The sequence below is a fragment of the Vicia villosa genome, linkage group LG4 (assembly GCF_029867415.1).
Source record: "Vicia villosa cultivar HV-30 ecotype Madison, WI linkage group LG4, Vvil1.0, whole genome shotgun sequence".
Classification (NCBI taxonomy): domain Eukaryota; kingdom Viridiplantae; phylum Streptophyta; class Magnoliopsida; order Fabales; family Fabaceae; genus Vicia; species Vicia villosa.
This window is the reverse complement of record NC_081183.1, coordinates 82,497,704-82,521,387: the sequence shown is the minus strand read 5'-3', so window position 1 is coordinate 82,521,387 and position 23,684 is coordinate 82,497,704. Positions and strand designations below refer to the sequence as shown.

The 23,684-nt window shown below is 34.8% G+C and overlaps 1 protein-coding gene across 1 annotated transcript; it reads left to right on the top strand.

The window, feature by feature from the left end:
- Positions 1 to 5,687: 5,687 nt before the first annotated feature.
- Positions 5,688 to 23,481, top strand: LOC131594941 (callose synthase 1-like). Its single transcript, XM_058867139.1, has 44 exons — positions 5,688 to 5,841; positions 6,084 to 6,155; positions 6,840 to 7,066; positions 7,496 to 7,596; positions 7,825 to 7,943; positions 8,105 to 8,198; positions 8,341 to 8,451; positions 8,935 to 9,051; positions 9,130 to 9,222; positions 9,337 to 9,428; positions 9,577 to 9,703; positions 10,012 to 10,149; positions 10,250 to 10,326; positions 10,462 to 10,561; positions 11,132 to 11,254; positions 11,367 to 11,484; positions 11,782 to 12,116; positions 12,374 to 12,426; positions 12,518 to 12,578; positions 12,864 to 12,945; positions 13,027 to 13,076; positions 13,160 to 13,246; positions 14,012 to 14,149; positions 14,768 to 14,862; positions 15,012 to 15,096; positions 15,190 to 15,350; positions 15,721 to 15,844; positions 15,925 to 16,022; positions 16,113 to 16,242; positions 16,352 to 16,503; positions 18,351 to 18,460; positions 18,705 to 18,824; positions 18,951 to 19,019; positions 19,112 to 19,301; positions 19,385 to 19,541; positions 20,026 to 20,145; positions 20,228 to 20,346; positions 20,456 to 20,539; positions 20,927 to 21,039; positions 21,134 to 21,363; positions 21,444 to 22,241; positions 22,346 to 22,396; positions 22,655 to 22,840; positions 23,032 to 23,481. Exons 3-44 carry the CDS (start codon positions 6,880 to 6,882, stop codon positions 23,275 to 23,277), a joined length of 5,841 nt encoding a protein of 1,946 aa, XP_058723122.1. The 5' UTR covers positions 5,688 to 5,841; positions 6,084 to 6,155; positions 6,840 to 6,879; the 3' UTR covers positions 23,278 to 23,481.
- The last annotated feature ends 203 nt before the right edge of the window (positions 23,482 to 23,684 follow it).

Here is a 23,684-nt window from a genome sequence, read left to right as displayed (position 1 = left end):
GTAGGAATAATGGTCGCTAAGGGCTGAGCGTCTTCGATAACTGGTGAAAGCACGTGAGATTTGTCTGCATTGAGTAATTAGAACACATTATGATGGGAAGATTGCAAGAGATCTGTTTGTCATAAGAAAGAACATGCATTTACCTTGGAGATTATCAAGGTCGATGGTAAGGTTGAAGGCTTTGAGATCAGAAGTGGCTGTGCCAACATCATCCTACAACCATAAGGTAAAATGTTAACTTAATTGTTTAAGTTAAAATTTATAGATATGATTATGTTGTGAAATCCAAATACCTTGGTTGGAATGTTATCTGGACTCGAGTCGTGGCTCTCTACAACAAGAACGTTACTACCACATTTTAAAGGTGATTCTTCGGAAGGTACCTTATCAGCCGGTGAAGTAATCTTCGAAGAACCAGACCCCTTTTCTTTGCCTGAGGGAGTGACAGTCTTCTGTCTTTTCTTGTGTCCTTGCCTGGTGCGAGGAGGAGATTTGTCTTCATCGTCTGAAACAACTGTTTGAGAATCTTTTCGCTTCGAATGTACCGGAGGTTTCGAAGTCTGAAGAATATAAATTGAGCAAAGTAAGTACTATCCACAGAAATATACAAGTTGGAATATAAAATGCGTTGTACCGTGGGTTTCTTGCCGGTCGTGGTAGAATCACCCCTACTTGTCTTGTTGCTCTTCGAAACTCCAGAATCCTTTTGTACAGCGGCTTCTTTGATCTTTCTCTTTCGAGCAACGACTGTAGTTGAAACTGGAATCAGTATTTCAGCGAAAAAAAAAGAAACGTTAGTCGAAAGTTTGTCTAAACCCAAACCTTCAGGTATTGGAGTCAAGACACGAACATGTTCAAGATCTATATGAAGATGTCCTTTGAAAGTATCCAGGGTATGCTTAGTCGGGACCACTCGTTCAGCGCGTTTTTTAGTGCTTTCTTGAAGAATTTTAAAAGCGTTCCCACACACGAACCAGTCTGGGAAAGGAGGGCTTAAAGCCACACCAAAATCAACACTTGGCAGTGGAGGGAATTTTGGAGGATTAAGTTTGAAAGCCACTTCATAATGCAGTTCTGGTCGAACAGACGAGGGCAGTTTCAACTTATCCAGTTTAGCAGAAAATTTTTCGCGTAAAATGACTGCAGCTTCACGAACGGTCCGACTAAGATCATCAGGCCTATAGATAGTCTCAAAGAATTTTTGAAAGGCTTGGATTTCTTTAATATGGGTCGAAGTACCTTTGTGAAAGTTTTCCTGCACATCAGCAAAAGCTTCAGTTAGTTCTCGAGTAAGGCTCTCAGCATCGAAGATTTGCATGGTGTAGTAATCTGTCCACCATTGTTGGAAATCTGGAGTAGAATAAAAGGCAGGTTCGAAAGGAACAGGAGAGAGATTGGTAACACCAGTGTATCTGGCGATTTTTGATTCACACTCATCTTCAGCTAAATACAAAGTATGTAGACACATATGGTTCCTTTTCTCATACAGGCATTTGGGTTTTATTTGAACCAATCCAAATTGTCTCGATACCAGATTTGGTTGGTAGCAGAGAAGAACACATTGGCCTTTGGAGGGTCGAAGACGGCGATAGAATAGCCTTGGGGTAAGGAAAGCTTCCCAAATAATCACGGATTCAGTTTGTTGATATGGGGACATTGCTGGAAACCTTCGAGTGAACCATTCAGGACCCACTGTCCTTTGTACGAATGGAGCCATTGAAGGGCTAAATTGATAACACTGAGCAAACATCATGACATATGCTAAAAAATGTTCACGAAGCTTCCCAGTTTCTTCTTTAGGAGTTAGCAAAGCCAACCTGGTTCTTTCTACAGCTCGATTTTTGATGTTTGGATCTTCTTCGTTGACAGTACCTCGAAATGGGAGGTGAGCTTCGAAAGTAGCGTTAAGCCACAGTTGCAGAAACCAGAAAGGACCAGTAAAGAGCAGAGATCCTGATTCATAACTCTTAATGAGGTCTGTTGCTTCACCTAGATTCTCATAGAGAAACCCTAGAATTAACTGGCTCAGGTTTAGTTGTGTTCCAGCATGTAGTTGATTGGCCATACAAAGATACCTCTTTGCTACCTGTATGGACCTAGAACAGAAAACACACCTCGAGATCCATAATGCTAAGAAAGCAATATGCTCTTCGTCTGAGACTACCTCATTGTTTTCGTCATGATATTGTTGAATGAATGCAGTATAAGTAACTATTGCTTCGCTAAAGTTAATGGTATCGGTATCCATGACATTGGGGTCAAAGGTCTCTCCGGTTGGTCGAAGCCCCGTGATAGCAGCTATGTCGAAAAGAGTGGGGGTGACCATTCCACATGGAAGATGGAAAGTGTTATGGGAAGCATCCCAGAAATGAACTGATGCAACTAACATGGTTTGGTTGTATTCTAAACCAGTCTTGGACAGTTGGATTAAATCGTAAATGCCTAGTTGTTTCCAAAAAGAAGCCTTGTGTTTCTCTACTCTTGCTAGCCAGGCATAATACAGTTCAGGGTCTTTTGCTAAGGGAATTGACCTAAAAACTTTCACAAAATTGGTTACATAGTTTAACCTAATTTTCTCTAGGGCTGAAGGGGTTACGATCGAAGTATCTTCTGCACCATCAGGATCTGCTAAGATAGGACGACCATCTTCATCTATTTTGTTCTTACTAACTAAAGGCCTACTTTTATAATAAGCAGGAAAGAATTTATTCAGAGAGGAGTTAGTTTCTCCTGGTAAAGGACCCATGAAGGCATGAGTTTTTCCAGAAAGTTCAAAGGGAATGATTACCTGAGAAGCATAAATGGCGCGCACTTCTGCAGTATTTGGGTTTGGTATGTACTCTTGATCCCCCATCTGTGTAGATTTCTGAAGTTTCAAAGCGGGTTGAAGAACGTTTGAGGAAGACGCCATGAGTAAGTTTGATTTGGGAAATGGGTTTGAATGTAACAAGAGACGTTCTTTTCTGTGGAAAGAATGAGGAAATAGAGGTGAAAGTTATATGAGGGTATGAGTTCAGGTATTTAAAGGTTTAACGGAAATCCTTTCAAATCTTTTGGGTAAAAGCCAAGAGACACGCGGCAGGCGTTGATTTAATCCAACGGCAGTCGAATAGTTATTAGCTTTACTCCTAGTATGTAGGAGTAATGATCATGAAGTAAGACCAGAACGTGGGAATGTAAGTTATGAGTAGACATCTTTGAAAATTACAAGACGTTTTGGAAACAGAGTCATAAATGATTGTGACGTCAATCAATAGTCTCAGAACTCTAAAACGAAATCTTATTATAACAAGAAACGCCTATTTCTCTTGTTTTTCGAAACAGGCATTTATTGGGGGCAATTTGTTAGCTGAAGATTTCGTTTGAGAAGAATGTCTTTCGAAGATTTGGAATTCAGAGGAAGATGGTTACTGATGATCATCTTTGAAGATAAAAATGGCTACTGATGGCCATGCTTCGAGAATGATGTTTAAGTTGGAACAAAGATAGTTAGCGCTGAAGTTAAATTCGAAAAGAATAGTCTTTGGGACTTAGACGTTTTTGCGAAATATGCGAAGTACTGAAGCTTAGCGTGGTTTCGTGGCATTCTCGACTCTGATTATGTTGCCAAGCGTCGAAGGGAGATTCAGGCGGGATGATTTGAATTTCGAAGTAGTTTATGTAACCGCACGAAGACAGATGGCGTCCCTGGATTTTCTGCGGGCAACGTGGCATTAGATTAGTGTAGGACCGTTAGGGTCGAAACTAGTATAAATAAGGGTCTTAATGTTAGGATTCCGGGTGTTCATTTTGTACAAATCACTCACATATTACTCAAGTATCAAGTGTTAAGAGAAAGAGTTCGCTGAGAAATGTACGTATGACACCAACACCATTTTAAATACATGTGTATTTTCATTTATTCAAGTATCTTTTGATATTTCTGCGTTTTATTTACTTTCTGTCATTTACATTCCTGCACTCTTTATTTTCATGTCATTTATCTTCGAAGCATTTAACTTTTCTGCACTTTAAGATTCTTGTACTTTTACAGTTTTGTCTTATATTTTATCTTTAACTCACTTTTCACTGGTGTTATATTTACGTGTATAACAAGGTGATTGCTAATCTTTATTTCTTTGTTTAAGTATTTCTTATTTCGAGACACATCAATCATAGACATAATTCGAACTATCATGAATAACAACCTTTTTGACTATGTCCTAGGATCAATCTAGTCGATCCTGCGAGTAACCAAATCATATTTATTATAGTTTGGAAGACTAGCGGTTGTTTACCGGAAATCACCGTAAACACATCCGCCGTCTCTTGGCTGGATTAAATGTAACTGTGACGGTGCGTACAATCATAATGGACTTCCTGCAGCGTGTGGGGGTCTGTTTAGAGATCATAGAGGCAATTTTCTTTTGGCTTTTGCAGACACGGTTCCTTGGAGGTCCTCCCTCTTAGCCGAGTTTGTTGCTGTTGTTCGGGCTATGGAAGTTGCGATGGAGAGAGGCTGGCATAGCCTGTGGATAGAAATAGATTCAGCCTTAGTTGTTCAGGCGTTCACCAATCCTGCTTTGGTCCCTTGGCAAGTCAAAGTTGAATGGTTCTCTTGTATAAATTTATTTGTTTCTAGGCAGATTTATATTTCTCATATTTATAGAGAGGGCAACTCTTGTGCTGATTTTTTTAGCAAACTTAGGCCTCAATGTCAGTTCCCTCAATTTTTTTGATTCCATTCCTTTGGGCATGAGGAAGGAATTTTTTGTTCGAAATAAGCTAGGAATGCCTAACTATAGGTTCTCCTCTTGATGGGTTTTTTTGTCTATCCCATCCTTTTTGTAATGTTTCCTTTTTAATATACAAGGCTTCATTAAAAAAAATTGATAGCTTATAGCTTATAACTTATAGTTAATGATTGATGACCGATAGCTTATAGCTTATGGCTGATGATTGAGACTGATAGCTGATAAATTAATTGAAGTGTTTGGCAAAATTAACAGTTCAAGTAACTTATAAATGTAAAATGACATAAAAAATATTTAATACATACTTATTTTATTTTAAATTAACATAAATTATTTAATACATACTTATTTTATTTTAAATTAACATAAATTATAAAAGATAAAAGTGCATTTTTACTAAAATAATAAAAATAAAAAAGAAAGAAAAAATAATAATCTATAAACTATTAACTAAAACGCTATTTTAAAAAAAATAAAAAATATTTAAGAATCTATTTTTCCTTTAAAACAATTTTTTTATATTTTATTATCAAACGAAGTGACAAAAATCATTATGAACTCACATGTAATTATAAAAATTTGAATTTGAATAAATATAACATTTAACTTAACAATATCACAATAAACCAATTTAACTAGGAATAAATGAAATACTCTATTTTTTAAATTCGAAATATAACCGTTATTAGTAACAAATAAAATACTCATTTCAAAATACTAAAATACAAGAAAAACCTTGAATACAGGCAAAACCACGTCGACAGTCAAACATTATAGATTTCTTTTCTCAATATATATTGATTATAAAATGAGTGATATTTATTCTCTCTCTTCGTAAAATGTTTCTTCGGAAAAGCAAAGCTACAATGCTCCATACAATGACGTGGCACTTTCCAATTGGAGAATAATCTTCACCCGCTGAAAGAGCAATGACTAAAAAGAAACAAGCGTGAATCGTACTTATACAATGCATCCCAAATCCGCAGTTACTATTCCTCTCTTTCTTCGCTTATTCCGCACACTCACTCACTCACTTACCTCGCTCTTCACACTAACAACAACCATAACTCTCTTTCATTTTTCTCATACAATCTAACATACCCAACTTGTAAGCTTTTTATTTTCTTCTATTTTTAATTTTAATTTTGTTTCTCTTTCTTATAAAGTTTATTTTTCTACTTTTTTTATTTATTTTTTTATTCACACTTGGACTTATAAAAGACCTTTATTTAACTGATTTTTTAATTGGTGAACTTGATCTTCATATGCTTAGATGCTCTTATCTTGATTCACTCTTTTTAGTTTTTATTACTCTTTTGCTTAACGAGTTTCTCACTGTTACTGGAAAAGATCACTGAAGAAACTTTCTCGCTTGATTCATTCATTGCGTTTTCTTTCAGATGTTCATCCATGGCGTTTGAGGTTTGTTTCAACTCAATTCGCTTTATTATGATCTGAATTTAGATTTTTCTTTCACGTTTTCAGTTTTTATTGGTTGTAAAACAGTGTTTTGGTGAATTTGGGAATTTTCTCTTCAGTCTGGATCGTTAGCGTAGTGTAATCATATCATACTCAATTTTGCATCTCATGCTTCCTTTTTTTCTGTTTGGTTCTGCGAAAACTAGAAGTGATTCTGAGTGAATTGATTTTGTAGAATTGATTTCGGTTAAAAATGAGCTGAAAGTATACTGATATATATTCGGATACATTTATGGAATTATTTTTGATACATTTATGTAAAAGTATTTAAAAGTAAGTTGAATAACAAAATTCAGTTTAAAAATCACATTTAAACTTGAAAGTTATAAATCTTAGCTTTGCCTAGAATCAATTCTGGAAACAAAATAAATTGTACTTTTGAGAAAAAAAACATGTTAAAATCAATTCAAAATCAATTTTAAAGTAAAAAAACATGTTAAAATCAATTCAAAATCAATTTTACACCTTTAGAATTGCTTTTGACCATTCAAAAATCGAAACCAATTAACTTAGTCTAAATGAGCTGAATAAATGAGCTTAACACGGTTTCCTATAGTTGTTGTTATTATATGATTTTGTTGATAATATTTGATATTTTAAAAATGTTTTTGTTGGTGATTCTTGTAGGAGTTGTTAGGTTGATTGTTGATTTGAGGTTTCTATCAAGATGTCTTATAGAAGGGGGTCGGAGCAGCAGCCGCAGAGGCGGATACTGCGGACTCAGACTGCTGGGAATTTAGGAGCGGACCCGATTTTGGATAGTGAAGTGGTGCCTTCCTCGTTGGTAGAGATAGCTCCTATTCTCCGTGTTGCTAATGAAGTTGAAGCAAGCAATAAGAGAGTTGCTTATCTCTGTGAGTTGATGTTTATTTTCTTTGAATGTTGTCTTGAACCTAAATTTGCTTGAATGCTATATTTTGTTTTGTAATGATGCTCATACTTATGGGCACATTATGTTTTTCTTAATTTGTTGCCTCTTAGAAAAATAGTACTATGAAGTTATGGTAAATAAGCAAATGAAATTATTTGTTGCACAACTTTCATTATTTCTTTCCTTTTATTGGCTAGATCACAATATGTTTACTTTTTTTTGAATTTGAAACCACTCTGTTGTATGTTGTAACTTTCTTCTTTTTATATTTTACTTCGACGCTCTCTTCTTTTGATTTATTCTATTTGGATAGTATGTTAACCTCATAATATGACTGACACAACAATGAAATGCTTTACGAAGTTTGATCTGCGTATTTTCTGTCTAAAGTACTTGCCTGTTTTGTAACTAGGTCGGTTTTATGCTTTTGAAAAAGCTCACAGACTAGATCCCACATCTAGTGGACGTGGTGTTCGTCAATTCAAAACAGCTCTTCTTCAACGTTTAGAAAGGGTAAACTTCTGATGTTATTTGTTATGAATTTCTACATTTGTTTTAGTTCTCTTATACTTTCAAACTTCAATCATTTTAAGATCTTCCCCTTTTTTGGATTTTGAGTATATTAATGTTCTGACAAAAGAAGAAAGAACAAATAATTTGATTCCATGTTACTATTGCACAGATTAGAATGTCTTTCATTTGAAACTTGAATAAGAGCTAGTATTTTTCCTTTCCTTACAGGAAAATGACACCACTCTGGAGGGAAGAGCAAAGAGCGATGCTCGTGAAATGCAGAGCTTTTATCGGCATTACTACCAAAAATATATTCAAGCATTACAAAATGCTGCTGATAAGGACCGGTGAGTTTTTAGTTGAAGTCAATTGATAGTTTCGACTTTGACTTTAACTTTAGCTCTCTTATATTATACATTATCTGTGAATTCTCCTTATTTCTGTTGATATGATTTGTATATGTTCAACAAAAAGGAAATACTGGTATTAACTTCATATGTTTTTCCAGTGCCCAGCTCACAAAAGCATATCAAACTGCTGCTGTTTTATTTGAGGTTTTGAAAGCTGTTAATCAAACAGAGGCTGTAGAAGTATCTGATGAGGTAAAATAAGTGTCTCTGGCTGTTTCAGATCTAAGCATTAGCTTTCTATTAGTTACCAAATGGAGTATACAAATAAATTGAACGATATTAAAATTCTTCCTTTTTTCTCCTTTGTTTTTCACACTCCAATATTTTATTGTAGATTTTGGAAGTTCATAACAGGGTTGAGGAAAAGAAACAATTATACGCACCTTATAATATTTTGCCCCTTGATCCAGAAAGTGGAAAAGAGGCTATAATGAGATATCCTGAGGTTTGTTCTCTTTTACTATATTTTAATTCAGTTTTCATTGAAGTTACTAGCTCTGTCCTTGTTGTTCTCGTTGTTATAGACTTAAGGTTTAGTCGCGACGACATTTTGTGTGGAATTCCGGGTTTGAGCCCGGGTCACCAAATTTCCCCCTCTCCGCAAGTGTTTATTTGAGTATGTTTTTGCTACTAAGCCAATAGCAAAATATAAAAAAATAGCTCTGTCCCTAAATATAGGACCCTATTGACTAAATCACTAGAGTTAAGAAAGTTGGTAGTGGTATTAAATTTATCGACTGTTGATGTTTTCTTTACATGTTTACTATTAAGGAGAGAGAATTAGTTTTAGTTTTCATCATAAATTTTTTTATAGATTGTAAAGTCTGGCATCAACATATCGGTTTAACTTTTATCTGATGAATAATTTATGTTTGAAATGTTTTCAGAGTGTTGATTAGATTACTTACATTTATTTATTGGTTTACAGATTCAAGCTGCATGCTCTGCATTGCGTAATACTAGGGGTTTGCCATGGCCGACGAATCACGGAAACAAAGTTAATGAAGACATTCTGGATTGGCTGCAGCTGATGTTTGGTTTCCAGGTAGAGATTAAATTGATTTATGACAACCATTTGGTTTTTTATATTTCGTTCAAATATTATCTCCTTGTATCTATGCAGAAGGGAAATGTGGAAAATCAAAGGGAGCACTTGATTCTTTTGCTTGCGAATGTACATATTAGACAATTTCCAAAACATGATCAACAACCCAAGGTTTTTTTTTCCCTCTTAGTTGTTGTAGTGAATGACTATGGCTTGGACCCTTATTTCTGATTTGGACATAATAAAATTTATTGCTTTTTTACAAACTGCTCTTTTCAAATTCAGTTGGACGACCGTGCTTTAAATGAAGTGATGAAGAAACTCTTTAGAAGCTACAAAAAATGGTGTAAATATTTAGGTCGCAAAAGTAGCCTTTGGTGAGATTTGCACGTCTTACTATATATTATTTACGTCAAATGCTTGTTTTGTGAAGTATTTGAGTTGAAATTTATAGTTAGGCATACATGGCTATTTTAGGAATTTGTAATATGCTCTTCTAAAGTGTTTTTTCATGATGATATTTAGGTTGCCAACTATTCAGCAGGAAATGCAACAGCGCAAATTGTTATACATGGGTCTATATCTTCTTATATGGGGGGAAGCTGCAAATTTGAGATTTATGCCAGAATGCCTTTGTTATATCTACCATCATGTAAGTAATATTAAAAGTCTAAAGAGGTATTTTTAAAATGATTTATATAAACTCTTTATTTTGGTACACTCTACATACTCTACCTAAGGTATTTTTAATTACTTTCCATGTATGTTGAGCGCTTGCATGTCTTTGCTACGAATGTGAACATTATTAACTGAATCTAAGCATCATTTTATCTTTACCTACATACTCTTCCTAAGATATTTTTAATTACTTTCCACGTATGTTGAGCACTTGCATGTCTTTGCTATCAATGCGAACGTTAATAGCTGATTCTAAGCATCATTTTATCTTTACCTACCCAGATGGCATTTGAGTTGTATGGGATGTTAGCTGGAAATGTTAGTCCGCTGACGGGCGAACCTGTAAAGCCTGCTTATGGGGGTGACAATGAAGCATTTCTGATGAAAGTAATAAAACCAATATATGATACAATATACAAGGTGTGCTTCCGCTTTATTCATGAGCTGAAGAACTGTTTTAGTTTTCTTTCAACATTTTGCTTTCTCTTTGTTCTATTAATAATGTTTTTTCGTATTGCAGGAAGCTAAAAGGAGTAAAGCAGGAAAGGCAAAGCATTCTCATTGGAGAAACTATGATGATTTAAATGAATTTTTTTGGTATTATGCTTCCATTTGATCTTCCTATTTTCTCATATAATTTTTTTTGGTATTATGCTTCCATTTGATCTTCCTATTTTCCCATATAATTTTTTTTATCATTAAAAAGATTGTAAATTCATTCCCAAATTGTAGGTCAGTTGATTGTTTCCGTCTAGGTTGGCCTATGCGTGTTAATTCCGAGTTCTTCTCCGTGCCTTTGCGTCAAGCACAGCGTGGAAATAACAAAGAAGAGGTATGGCATAACTTCTTATTAACAAATGAGTGGAAGTAAAACTTAGAGGAAACAGTAAAGGTTACCAACCCTAAGAATATAGTATTTATAAGTGAAATTCTTGTATGCTCACCTCACAGCATAGCTCCATGCCCATTTAGGGTTTGGTATATAATAAATATGAACTTTTTTAATCTGAAAAAATAAGTGTACTTTTGAAATTACAGGAATTTAGATATAGAGGGTGGAAAAGGAGAGGATAACATCTAAATACTGTGAAATTGATATTTACTTGGCACTGTTAATGCGGGGCTTACTTTTTTTGTTTATTGATAGGGTTCAGTCTGGTGCTAAAATTTATGGCTTGAGTATCATATATGTGAACTTCATATATATTAGAGTTGTTTCCCACATGTTTCTCAATTAAAGATCCAACAACAACTCATTATTTATTGTCTCATTTATTACTTGTATTGTAATTATTTCCTTCTGAAATTCTTTTGATCAATCGAAAGGTTGCCTTGTATATGAACAAAGCAATATCTCTCCATGTTATTTCCATAACAAATTGCGGTTGATTTTGGAAAACAGGATAACAAATCTTATGGTGACGAACGGTGGATGGGTAAAGTTAATTTTGTTGAGATCCGCTCATTTTGGCATGTATTTAGAAGTTTTGACAGAATGTGGAGCTTTTATATATTATGTTTACAGGTAATAGTAGTTCTCAGTTTGGTTTTTGATTTACAATCTCTACTCACTTCAATCTGCAATTGCATCAATTCTGTTTAACAAACTGAACTGATTATGTCGTTCTTTATTTAAGGCAATGGTAATCATTGCTTGGAACGACTCTGGCAATTTGAGCAACATATTTGATGGTGATGTTTTCAAGAAAGTTCTCAGCATCTTCATAACCGCTGCAATATTGAAGCTTGCACAAGGTAGATAAAACCAACACCTGTCTTTTTTTCTTTGTTTGTCTGTTTTTCTGTAATATGGAAAAAAATATAATATATTTTCTTTCTCCCTAATTTTTAGTCCTCATCAGCTTTCATGTTTCTAAGGGCTACAACTCTTGTTTCCAATAGATGTGCTTAAGAAACAGAAAAATGCACTCTAAGTTAGTTTTACTGTATCAAAATATGTGTCTTGATTTCCACTTTATATTTTAGTTTCTCATTTTAGTTAAAAAATATCTAAGTTACTGCTTGATTAAGATGCCTTTCATATTTTTCCAGCTCTTCTTGACATAGTCTTGAGTTGGAAAGCAAGGAATGTCATGTCGCTTCATGTCAAGCTGCGATATGTATTTAAAGCTATTTCAGCTGCAGCATGGGTCGTAATCTTACCTGTCACTTACGCTTTTAGTTGGAAAAATCCAACGGGTTTTGGACAAACCATAAAGAATTGGTTTGGCAATGGTTCAGGGTCTCCATCTATGTTCATTTTGGCTGTCTTCATCTATTTATCTCCAAATATTCTCTCTGCATTGTTATTTCTGTTTCCGTTCATTCGCCGGTATCTTGAGAGGTCGAACTATGGTGCCGTGAAGTTCATGATGTGGTGGTCCCAGGTAAGCAGATGCATATTTTGTTTGTGAATTTATATTTGTGTTTTATAATGGTAATAGGTTATTTCTTATAAACCAATACCTTTTTATCATCAGTAAGATATGGTATAGATTCTTTCTTAAAAATGATATTTTTTTGAAGAATTCTTAAAGATGATTAAAACTATTGATGTAGTTGTTTAAAGAACATATATTTAGTTTTTATTCCTTATTTATTTAGTATCTTGTTTATTTTATTCTTCTTTTTCAACAATTTGCAGCCCCGACTCTTTGTTGGAAGAGGAATGCAAGAGGGTCCAATTTCATTGTTCAAGTAAGAGAATTAAGTTTGATTCTTTAATCGTCAGTAATCATATTCACCGGTCATCTCTGACTGGTTAGAATGTAACTATCTTATTTTTTAGGTACTCTACTTTCTGGGTTCTCCTAATTCTATCTAAATTAGCATTCAGTTATTACCTTGAGGTAAATATCTGATCTCGTAATATATCATTTTACTTTGTTGGCACTTAGAATGATTACAATGTAAGTGTGTACACCGATATTAGCATGAGAGTATGCATGTATGAATAAAAAATAAATGTGCGTCTGGTTCTCCGAGCCTCTAAATGATCTATAAAATCATAAGCTTAGAAATGTACTTCTATAACTACAAAGGTGCCGAGATTTTTACGGGGTGTTTATTAATCAGAAACAAATATGTATTCGTGTGTTTGTTAATTCATACCGTTCATTTTCTTTACACTGCAGATTAAGCCTCTTGTGGGCCCAACAAAAGCCATCATGCGGGCCCGTGTGTCAGTTTATAGCTGGCACGAGTTCTTTCCACATGGTAAAACTTTGGGAATAAATGAAAAATGTATGTAGTTCATATATATGATTATTCTTGATATCATCATATTACTATGTGCAGCCAAAAACAATATTGGTGTAGTTATTGCTATATGGGCTCCCATCATGCTTGTAAGTTTATTTTTCAGTGGCACGCCTCACTAGTCGTATTAAAGCTGTGCTTTTGTGATAATCAATCAGGTATCCTTTTGCAGGTCTACTTTATGGATACACAGATTTGGTATGCTATTTATGCTACAATAGTTGGAGGCATATACGGTGCATTTCGTCGTTTGGGAGAGGTTTGTCTATTGTATATTATACTGTTTTGCCATATTCTGCTCATTATTTCACAAATTGAATATTACATCCCTTTCCATAGTGACCCTACCTATTTGGTGATGGCTTTTGATTTTTGTTGTTGTATTGCTCACTCTAGGTGTAAAATTCACCTATAATTTTTAAATTTATTTTTTTAGTTCACAATATACTCTTTCAAAATAGAAATTTTCTTAACATGATTTATGCTAATATTGATAGCTGTGTTTTATCTAATTTATCATCAACATTTTTAAACATTGCAAATTAATTTGAATCTTTCCCCTCCTAGTTATGACTCTGGCCTGACTGCCGCAGAGTAGCAGCAAAGGAGCTTTAAGCATAAAAAACTGTTTTTGCAAGTATGGCTGCGGAAGTGGGATAAGAAAATCTAAAATCAATATAGAATCTTTTAGCTGAAATCCTAAACCCTAAACCCTAAAAACGGTTTTTGCAAGTATGGTTGCGACAAGTGGGATAAGAAAATCTAAAATCAATATAGAATCTCTTAGTTGAAACCTTAAAGTAACAATATCATTAGAAGTTAAGAGATTATTCAGGTTAAATGTTCCATTTTGAATTCATTTATCATTTTGTAATGTTATATCTCTTGTACCTGCATGCTACTGAGTCACAAACTATGTTATTTAAAATATGCTAATGGAAGCCATCTAGGTTTTTCCTGCAGAAGTGGCTGCACATCTATGGATCTTATAATATACAAATGATTATTCTCATTATAATTTCAGATTCGGACATTGGAGTTACTAAGATCTCGCTTTGATTCAATTCCGGGTGCATTTAATGCTCGCTTGATTCCCTTGGATCAGACGGAGAAGAAAAAGAAAAAGGGACTAAAGGCCACCTTTTCTCGTAAATTTGATCAGGTTCTGAAATGATTCTTCATTATTAAAATTAGTATGAGAATAAGCTTTATATTTAATGATAGTTTCTCTTAGGGGTTGAACCTAACTCAACTTACAAAACTGACTTGTAAGATGAATGATGCCTTCCACCTATAATCACTTTTTAAAGCCATTTTACATCTAAATTAGGACTCTCTGCACAATTGTAAGGTATCCTAGCCTTTGGTGCCCCTTTGTATTAGTCTCGTCTATAAGGTGAGAGAATGTAGTGAAGGGATGCGGCTTCATCTCAAATTAAGATACGCGTTTATACTTGTAGTAAGATGAATGAGATATTCTATAGAGTTAAGAATTAATTTAATGACCTTGGAATATTCACGTTAATGATTTCCTATGCTTTGATATCATCAAGATTACTTTGATTAATTAAAGTCTCCCATCAATTATGGAGGGACTCCTCCCAACACTTGTGATGTTAGGTGTCAATCATTACTATTCAAAGATCCTTAAGAAACAAGCTAGGATACTGGTTTTCTCTACTCTGTTGATATATATTCTCATTGCATCCCCCACCCCCCTTTTAAATGTATACGTCCTTTATCAACATATATTTACTTCTAGGAGAACCGGTTATTTCAGGTCTCTACTGATAAAGAGAAGGAAGCTGCAAGATTTGCCCAACTATGGAACAAGATAATTACTAGCTTGAGGGAAGAGGACCTAATTGATAACAGGTAGTTTGTGCTCTGACTAAACAATTTTTTACATTGTAGTTCTTTGTCCATGGTGAACCCTAAATAACTACAATATTGAGACTTTGTTGTGTTTTTGAAAGGTCATTATGTTTTGTGGCTAATTAGTTTTACTGCAATAAAATATTTAGGGAAATGGACCTCATGCTTGTACCCTATATGGCTGACCGTTCTCTGAACCTCATTCAGTGGCCTCCGTTCTTACTTGCTAGCAAGGTTATTTATTTCTGGCCAATTTTTCTGTGAGCTTGTGTAAGACTAATCATTATCCTGTTTAAATCTTTTCAAATATTTGAATTTTCTATGCAGATCCCAATAGCAGTGTCTATGGCCAAAGACAGTTATGGGAAAGGCCAGGAGCTGGAAAAAAGATTGTTAAGGGACAAGTACATGAAGTCTGCTGTTCAAGAATGCTATACTTCTTTTAGAAATATCATTAACTTCTTGGTTCTAGGAGTGCGTGAGAAATTGTAAGTTAATGTTTATTTGAATACTACTCTGGACTTGAATATGAGCAAAAAAAGTAGTCATATTCAGTGTACGATAATATATGCAAAATCTAACTAACTTCAGTCTATTTAATGCTCTACTATTTTCAAAATTATCTTTCAATAAAACAAATTCTCATACAAAAATAAATGAAAAGAAAGGGTAGATTAGGAAATGCAATATTATTTTTGATTACATCAAGAAAATTAAACAAGGTTAACCTCTTTCTTAATCTGTGTGTAATGAGTTACTTTTGCTTATAATTGAATCTGAAAGGATGATTCATCAAAAGAGAAGTTTGGTAAAGTTTCAAATACTGACATTTGTACAATATGGCTTTATAATTTGCAGAGTTATGCAGAATATTTTTCAAAAAGTTGATGAGCTTATAGAAAGAGGAGACCTGCTGAGGGATCTGGATCTGAGTGCTCTCCCTGATCTATATGATCGTTTTGTTAAACTGATAGAATGTTTGGTAATTGTTTTGTAGACTTAAATATTACGTCGTGTTCAATCAAGGTTTGGAGTTTGACAATATTTGGTTTGTTTCTTCAGTTGGAAAACAAAAAAGAGGTCAAAGATCAAATTGTGATTCTCTTGCTTGACATGCTAGAAATCGTGACTAGAGACATAATGGACGGAGATGTTGAGGGGTGAGTTCTTTGGGACTTTGAGTCCCTAGCTATTTTGATTAGTTGTGATGATCATTTTGGACTCATAACTCATTGTCACACACATGCTAGTTTGCAAGAGTCAAGCCACGGCGGTGCTTTGGGTAAGGATGAAAGGATGACGCCCCTTGATCAACAATATCAATTTCTTGGTACACTTCAGTTTCCTGTCACAACCGACACTGAAGCTTGGACAGAGAAGGTAAGTTTTATAGACTTAAAGGTGTTTTTATTTCTCTTTTATTCTGTTTTCTTGTATAGAAATAATGATATTACCTTTTCACTTAATTTCTTTCATTCTATCTTCACAGATAAAAAGGCTTCATTTACTGCTTACTGTCAAGGAGTCTGCTATGGATGTACCATCCAACTTGGATGCTAAGAGGCGTATATCCTTCTTCAGTAATTCATTGTTTATGAATATGCCATCTGCTCCCAAAGTTCGGAATATGCTGTCCTTCTCGTAAGCTCAAATTATTTTTTGATTGCCTTCACATATTTAAGCATCAACTTGTAATGTGGCACACTCTCTAACATACTTTTTCTGACATGTTTGTGAAATTTAATTGGAACATCCGACTTTGGAAATGAGTCCTGTTAAGAGTCTCACATCGGACAATATATGACCTGAACATGTGGGGACAATCCTCACCCTACAAGTCGGTTTTGTAGGGATGTGTTATGCTCAACCACATTTCTTAATATGGTATCAGAGCCTATTGATCAGACCATACCGTTGATATCCACACACAAAGCGCAAAAAGAGTGCTGGGCGTGAGGGGGTGTATTGGAAAGATTCCGAGTCTCACATTGGTTAGACATAGAGCCTCTAAAGCGTTTATATAGAATGACACTCCTCACCTTACAAACCGATTTTGTAGGGTTAAGTTAGGCCCCGGTTTCTCATGAAGCTTCAGTTGCAAAACCATTTGGTTTTGTATCATTGCATACTTGTCATGATTAAGCATTTCATTCGTGCCATTTGAACCCTTAATCCAGAGAGAGGAATCCGGCTGAGACATCTTGATCAACTCATCCATAGCAACAAATGCAAGTTCGTTAAGCTTTGGATCTCCCTTTAACGATCCATAACCAAATGGTTTTGTAAATGAAGCTTCAAGAGAAACCGGTCTGTTAATCATCAGCAGTGCGACCCACTTCCATGAGGTGTATTGAGAAATGTGGTTGAGCATAAGTCATCCCTACAAAACCGGCTTGTAGGGTGGGATTTCTCACACATGTTTAGGTCATATATTGTCCGATGTAAGATTTTTAACACATCTTTAGAGATTTTAGCCGGTTTTGTAGGGATTTGTTATGCTCAATCACCTTCCTTAATAGATCCCACCAAATAGGAAATGGTACGAACACGGTTTAGTGGATTCCACACAAATTTCTCCCAATAGAAGAGTGTTTGAAAGAGAGCAATGCATAGTCTGTTGCTAGCATTTCTGTTATGATGTGATGAGAAATGTCAGCAGATGCACTCATTTCAATACATCATCTAATAGTGGATTCCACACAAATTCCGCCCTATAGAAGTGTTGGAAAGGGAGCAGTGCATAGTGCGTTGCTAGCATTTTTCAAATCTTCAATACATCATCTAACATGCCGGGCCCACTAAATAAGGAGTGAGACCAAGTGTTTGGGTCTCTAAAATATTTTCCGGGTATGTAGGTTGTCCGTTCAGTGAATGGATCTTTACCAAGTCCTTGCCCTCGCCAAATCCTTGATCCCAATATGAGAAATGCGTAGAGTTCTTTTCAAATTAAGGAAAATGCTAACGTGTGTCCTAAGGACAAATGTTAAAGAACTCAAAATACTGAAATAGAAATATTCTATTTAAAATCGTACGTTTAATTGTTCAAAAGTTTAAACATTATCATATTTAATACAATTTTTCTATTTTAGATTCCTTAACATGTGGAGTTAATATGAAAATTCAAAATTTTAAAAAAATCATTATTTTTCTTAAAAGTTTTAAAATATCGGCAAAATCTTTCTTAAAAGTTTTAAAATATCGGCAAAATCTGCTGTTGTATATCCAGTAACTAATAATAGTATAAAACTTTCTTTTGTTTTAAAGATATTTGACGTGTCAAATCATTAGTCAATAAAAGTGCAAATTTAGAGTGGTGTACAAATATAATTTCTGTTCAAGTTTGGGATTTTACCATTATTTTGGAAAATCTTTAAGTACTGGAAAATCTTTAAAACTTAAAAACAAAAGTGAGAAGAGAGATTTGTAGGACTTAATCCATGTTCTGGGAAAAATCTCCATCTAAAACATTATATATATTTATTTTGTAGTGTCTTGACTCCATACTTTGATGAACCGGTTCTATTCTCCCTAGAACATCTGGAAGAGCCAAATGAAGATGGAGTCTCTATCCTCTTTTACTTGCAAAAGATATTTCCAGGTTTGTCTTTCCCCTAGATATCAGTGTAGCACACCTTCATTTTGGAGTCTTTATCTGAAATATCATGGGAACAATGGGTAAATATTATGCTATGGAAAATTTGTAAAGTTTAGTGGGATCAATAACCACATTAGAACAACCACTAATGGTGTACTGTATTCCGCTCATACTCTATGCACAATGCTCATACTCTATTCACAATGCTGTAGCATACTCTTGCTTCTGACCATAATATACTTCACAGATGAATGGAAAAATTTCCTTCAACGTTTTGATTGCAAGAGTGATGAGAAACTCAGAGGAGAGTTAGAAGAAGAACTCCGTCTATGGGCATCGTACAGAGGCCAGACATTGACCAAAACTGGTACAGATCCTTCCTTCCCCCCCAAAATTAGTTTACATGTTAGATATGTAATTTGATGTTATACTTTGCATTGTATCATTATGCGTGTCCTCTTCTGCATTTTCACTTAATTCTGACCATGTGAAGTTCGAGGAATGATGTATTTCCGACAAGCATTGGAACTACAGGCTTTTCTTGATATGGCGAAGGATGAAGGTACATGGAGAAAGATTCATTTGAGAAGTAAAGGGGGTTCATTACCTTATTAAACAGCTTAACTTAATGTTGTCATTTCATTTTGTAAACAGAATTAATGAAAGGTTATAAGGCTGCAGAACTAGAGAGTAAGGAAAATCCAACAAGTGAGCGGTCGCTATGGACACAATGTCAATCATTAGCCGACATGAAGTTCACATATGTAGTGTCATGTCAACAATATAGTATTCACAAGCGATCTGGTGATCCTAGGGCAAAAGAAATTTTAAAGCTCATGACTAAGTAAGCCTTCAAGTCAACCACGTTACTAGTTATCGCTTATGCAAAAACCGTCCTGTTACATTTGACTAATGTTACAATTGCAGGTATCCTTCTCTTCGAGTTGCTTATATTGATGAGGTTGAAGAGCCTAGCCAAGATTCTTCCCGAAAAATAGACAAGGTTTATTATTCAGCACTAGCCAAAGCTGCTTTACCAACCAAATCAATTGATTCATCTGAAGCAGTTCAAAGTCTGGACCAGGTATTGTCCAAAGAACATTCCTGAAATTATGATAGCTGAAGTCAATAAATTGCAATATTTTGTTAGCAAGGGAATTTCTGTTATAGAAGAGAGGGAAAGGGATTTGAGAAGGCATTCAGAAAGTTGTTAGCATTCAGTTAGGAGAAAGTATTCTCTGGTTAGGAGTTCATAGAACTCTGGTTATCAGTTCATTTTCCATTTCCACCATTGTAGAGCTCTTGAGCTCATCGTTTCCATTCAATGTATACAGTTTCGTTACTTTGATTTTACTGGTTCTATCATTTTTCCTGCTAAGAGGAAAAAGATAATAAAAGTAGTTTCTCCTCGTTTTTTGATTAGTTATTATGGAAAATGATCAAACAAATTCCAGATGGTTAGATTTTTCTCAAATATATTTTATTACAGTAACTAAAGAGGTAATATTCAAGTACAATGTATATTCTGAGTGATGATTTCAAATTTGTCATTTGGTTATTTGGTGTAGGTAATTTACAGAATAAAGCTTCCAGGACCCGCAATATTGGGTGAGGGAAAGCCAGAAAATCAAAACCATGCCATCATTTTCACACGAGGGGAGGGCTTGCAAACAATTGATATGAATCAGGTCTTACATTATTATATATATGGAAGAAAGAAGAAAGAGCCTGCAAATAAAAAGTTGTGACAGCTTAGTATTTGTGTAACAGGATAACTATATGGAAGAAGCTTTCAAAATGAGGAATTTGCTGCAAGAATTTCTTAAGAAACATGGTGGTCCCAGATATCCAACTATACTTGGACTCAGAGAGCATATTTTTACTGGCAGGTATGATCTATTGTATAAATTTTTCTGTGTTTTCTGGTGTCATTTCTGATATAACCTAAAATCTACGAACAAACGCTGTTAATCTTTATCTATCTAATGTTTCTTGCAGTGTTTCATCGCTTGCATGGTTTATGTCCAATCAGGAAACCAGTTTTGTGACAATTGGGCAAAGATTGCTGGCTAATCCTCTGAAGTAAGTCTCTGTTTTTTTAATACTTGAATGCTCACTATGATGCATGATGCAAAATTTTGACTCAAGATTCCTATTCATACTAATAATCTAGGTTTTGGGACAAATAGTTGAAGCGTCACAGTTATAGTACAAGAACGATAAGAATGAGTATTTAGTTATTTATAAAATCAAATTTGGCTAGCCATAGCCCACCTTTCACCTTAAAATTATTTTCTATAACATGAATATGGAAACCTAAAATTAAAAGTGTGATTACCTAAATTGGCCGTTTTACTGATCCATTTCACAGCGTGTTCTATTTTCTGGTTTTAAGTTTTCATTAATTTCCTGAGCCTAAAATACTATGTTTTTAAAATTCTTTGTAATGCTTTTATGTTTTTCCTTCAGAGTGAGGTTCCATTACGGCCACCCAGATGTATTTGATAGACTTTTCCACCTGACAAGAGGCGGTGTAAGCAAGGCTTCTAAAGTCATTAACTTGAGTGAGGATATATTTGCAGGCATGTGTTTTAATTTCTCTTTCTATGTGCGCAGAATTTGTTTCTATTTCTTTTATAGAAGTATCAGTAGCATAACTTTGTCCGTTCGCTGCAGGTTTCAATTCTACGTTACGTGAAGGAAATGTCACTCATCATGAGTACATACAAGTTGGTAAAGGAAGGGATGTGGGTCTTAACCAGATATCAATGTTTGAGGCAAAAATAGCTAATGGGAATGGTGAGCAGACAATGAGTAGGGACATATACAGGCTTGGACACCGATTTGATTTCTTCCGAATGTTATCTGTTTATTTCACCACCATTGGTTTCTACTTCAGTACCCTGGTATAGTCAGAACTTCCTTTACTCACTACTGGTATTTGATTATGATTTGTTATAATAAGTACTGACTTTTCTATTAACAGCTTACAGTCCTCACTGTTTATGTATTCCTTTATGGCCGCCTCTATCTTTCCCTTAGTGGACTCGAAGAAGGACTGAACAAAATAAAAGCAATTCGAGACAACAAAGCTCTTCAAGTAGCTCTTGCTTCTCAATCTGTTGTGCAAATCGGATTTTTATTGGCCTTGCCTATGTTAATGGAAATTGGTTTGGAGAAGGGTTTTCGTGAGGCGTTCAGTGAATTTGTATTAATGCAGATACAGTTGGCTCCTGTATTTTTCACATTTTCTCTTGGAACAAAAACACACTATTACGGCAGGACGTTGCTTCATGGAGGTGCACAGTACAGAGGCACTGGTCGTGGTTTCGTGGTGTTCCATGCCAAGTTTGCTGACAATTATAGGCTCTATTCTCGGAGTCATTTTGTTAAAGGGATTGAATTAGTGATTCTTCTTGTGGTCTACCATATATTTGGCCATGCATACCGGGGAGTTGTTGCTTATATTTTAATTACCATAACCATATGGTTCATGGCAGGAACATGGCTTTTTGCTCCTTTCCTTTTCAATCCATCAGGATTTGAATGGCAGAAGATACTTGATGATTGGACCGATTGGCATAAATGGATAAGCAATCGCGGAGGTATTGGTGTACCTCCCGAAAAAAGTTGGGAATCCTGGTGGGAAAAGGAGCACGAGCATCTCGGGCATTCTGGAATGCGTGGTATTGCTACTGAGATAATACTAGCCCTCCGGTTTTTCATATATCAATATGGACTTGTATATCACCTTTCAATCACTAATTCACATAAAAGTGTTCTGGTAAGTTCTGTTTGCATGTAACTCTCATTAGGAACAATCCTTTGTCTGTTCATAACCTTAGATACTAGGATATGAATATAACTGCAGTTGCCATTGGATTACAGGTATATGCTATTTCTTGGATGATAATCTTTCTAATACTGGGTTTAATGAAGGTGAGAATTTAAAATCATTATATTTTGCATCATGAAATTTTGGTATAATCCTTTATTCAGGGAATTTTGCGGACTACTACTACTTGCACTTCAGCAAAAAATAAGTATTTTTTAATGAAGTAAATCTAGAGATGAGAAGTAAATTGTGCTAGCCTTGCTCTCCGTATTTCTTATACCACTCACACATCACTTTATACTTGAATTATATGGTTAAGAAATAAATTAACCATTTCTATACTATCTGCTGTATTTTTGCAGGGTATATCTGTTGGCAGGCGCCGCCTCAGTGCAGACTTTCAGCTTGTATTTAGATTGATTGAGGGTTCTATTTTCATAACATTCCTTGCCATCCTTATAATATTAATAGCAGTGGTTAAGATGACAATTAAAGACATAATAATCTGTATTCTAGCAGTCATGCCAACAGGCTGGGGAATGCTGCTGGTCAGTAACTTTTTTCTTCTTCTTTTCTTGCATTCTCTTTACTAAGTCTTCTACCAAATTCTCTAAAGAGCGAAACCTGGTATTACGAAACGTTCAGGTCCAATGAGGGTTCAGATCTATTACTATTACTATTTTTTATAAGATATTCATTGCTCTTACTGATTACATTTTCTTTTCTCTATTTCATAAAGATTGCACAAGCTTGTAAACCACTCATTGCAAAATCTGGACTTTGGGGCTCGGTTAGAGCGCTTGCACGTGGATATGAAGTTATAATGGGCTTGCTTCTCTTCACACCAGTAGCTTTCTTGGCCTGGTTCCCATTTGTTTCAGAGTTTCAAACAAGAATGCTTTTCAACCAAGCTTTCAGTAGAGGTTTACAGATTTCCCGTATTCTTGGTGGACAAAAAAGGGATCGTGCCAACAGCAAAGAGTGATTATAAATTAACAATCTATGTCCTGGTGTACACGATTTATCATTATTAAAAAAATTCTGTCACATGTTACATTAGTAAGAGTTTGATTTCAAAGGTTATTGTTGCCTTTAATCTAATTCTATTTTTTTTAATGTAACATTCATGGTTTGGATGATAGTGAAGGAGATTGGAATGTTTGTATATATATTTTAATATTTACATTCATCACGCCAGCCCATTTTGTAAATAATTGCTGTTGTACAACTTGTTCCTGTGGCAGTATGGTTACAATATTTATGATTTATATTGTTTAGATTATCTGAATAAGGGTATGTTTAAATACAGTTTTTTTTTTTCAGCATATATCATAAACGTTTATTTAAATAGGGCTTATAAATAAATATGTATATTTAGAGAGTTGTTTTCAC

Bases quoted from the DNA above. Each gene is read 5' to 3' on its own strand.
- LOC131594941 (XM_058867139.1), top strand. From the start codon at position 6,880: ATGTCTTATAGAAGGGGGTCGGAGCAGCAGCCGCAGAGGCGGATACTG. The intron at 12,427-12,517 runs GTAAGAGAATTA...CTTATTTTTTAG, and splicing joins GGTCCAATTTCATTGTTCAA to GTACTCTACTTTCTGGGTTC. The intron at 21,364-21,443 runs GTATAGTCAGAA...TTCTATTAACAG, and splicing joins GTTTCTACTTCAGTACCCTG to CTTACAGTCCTCACTGTTTA.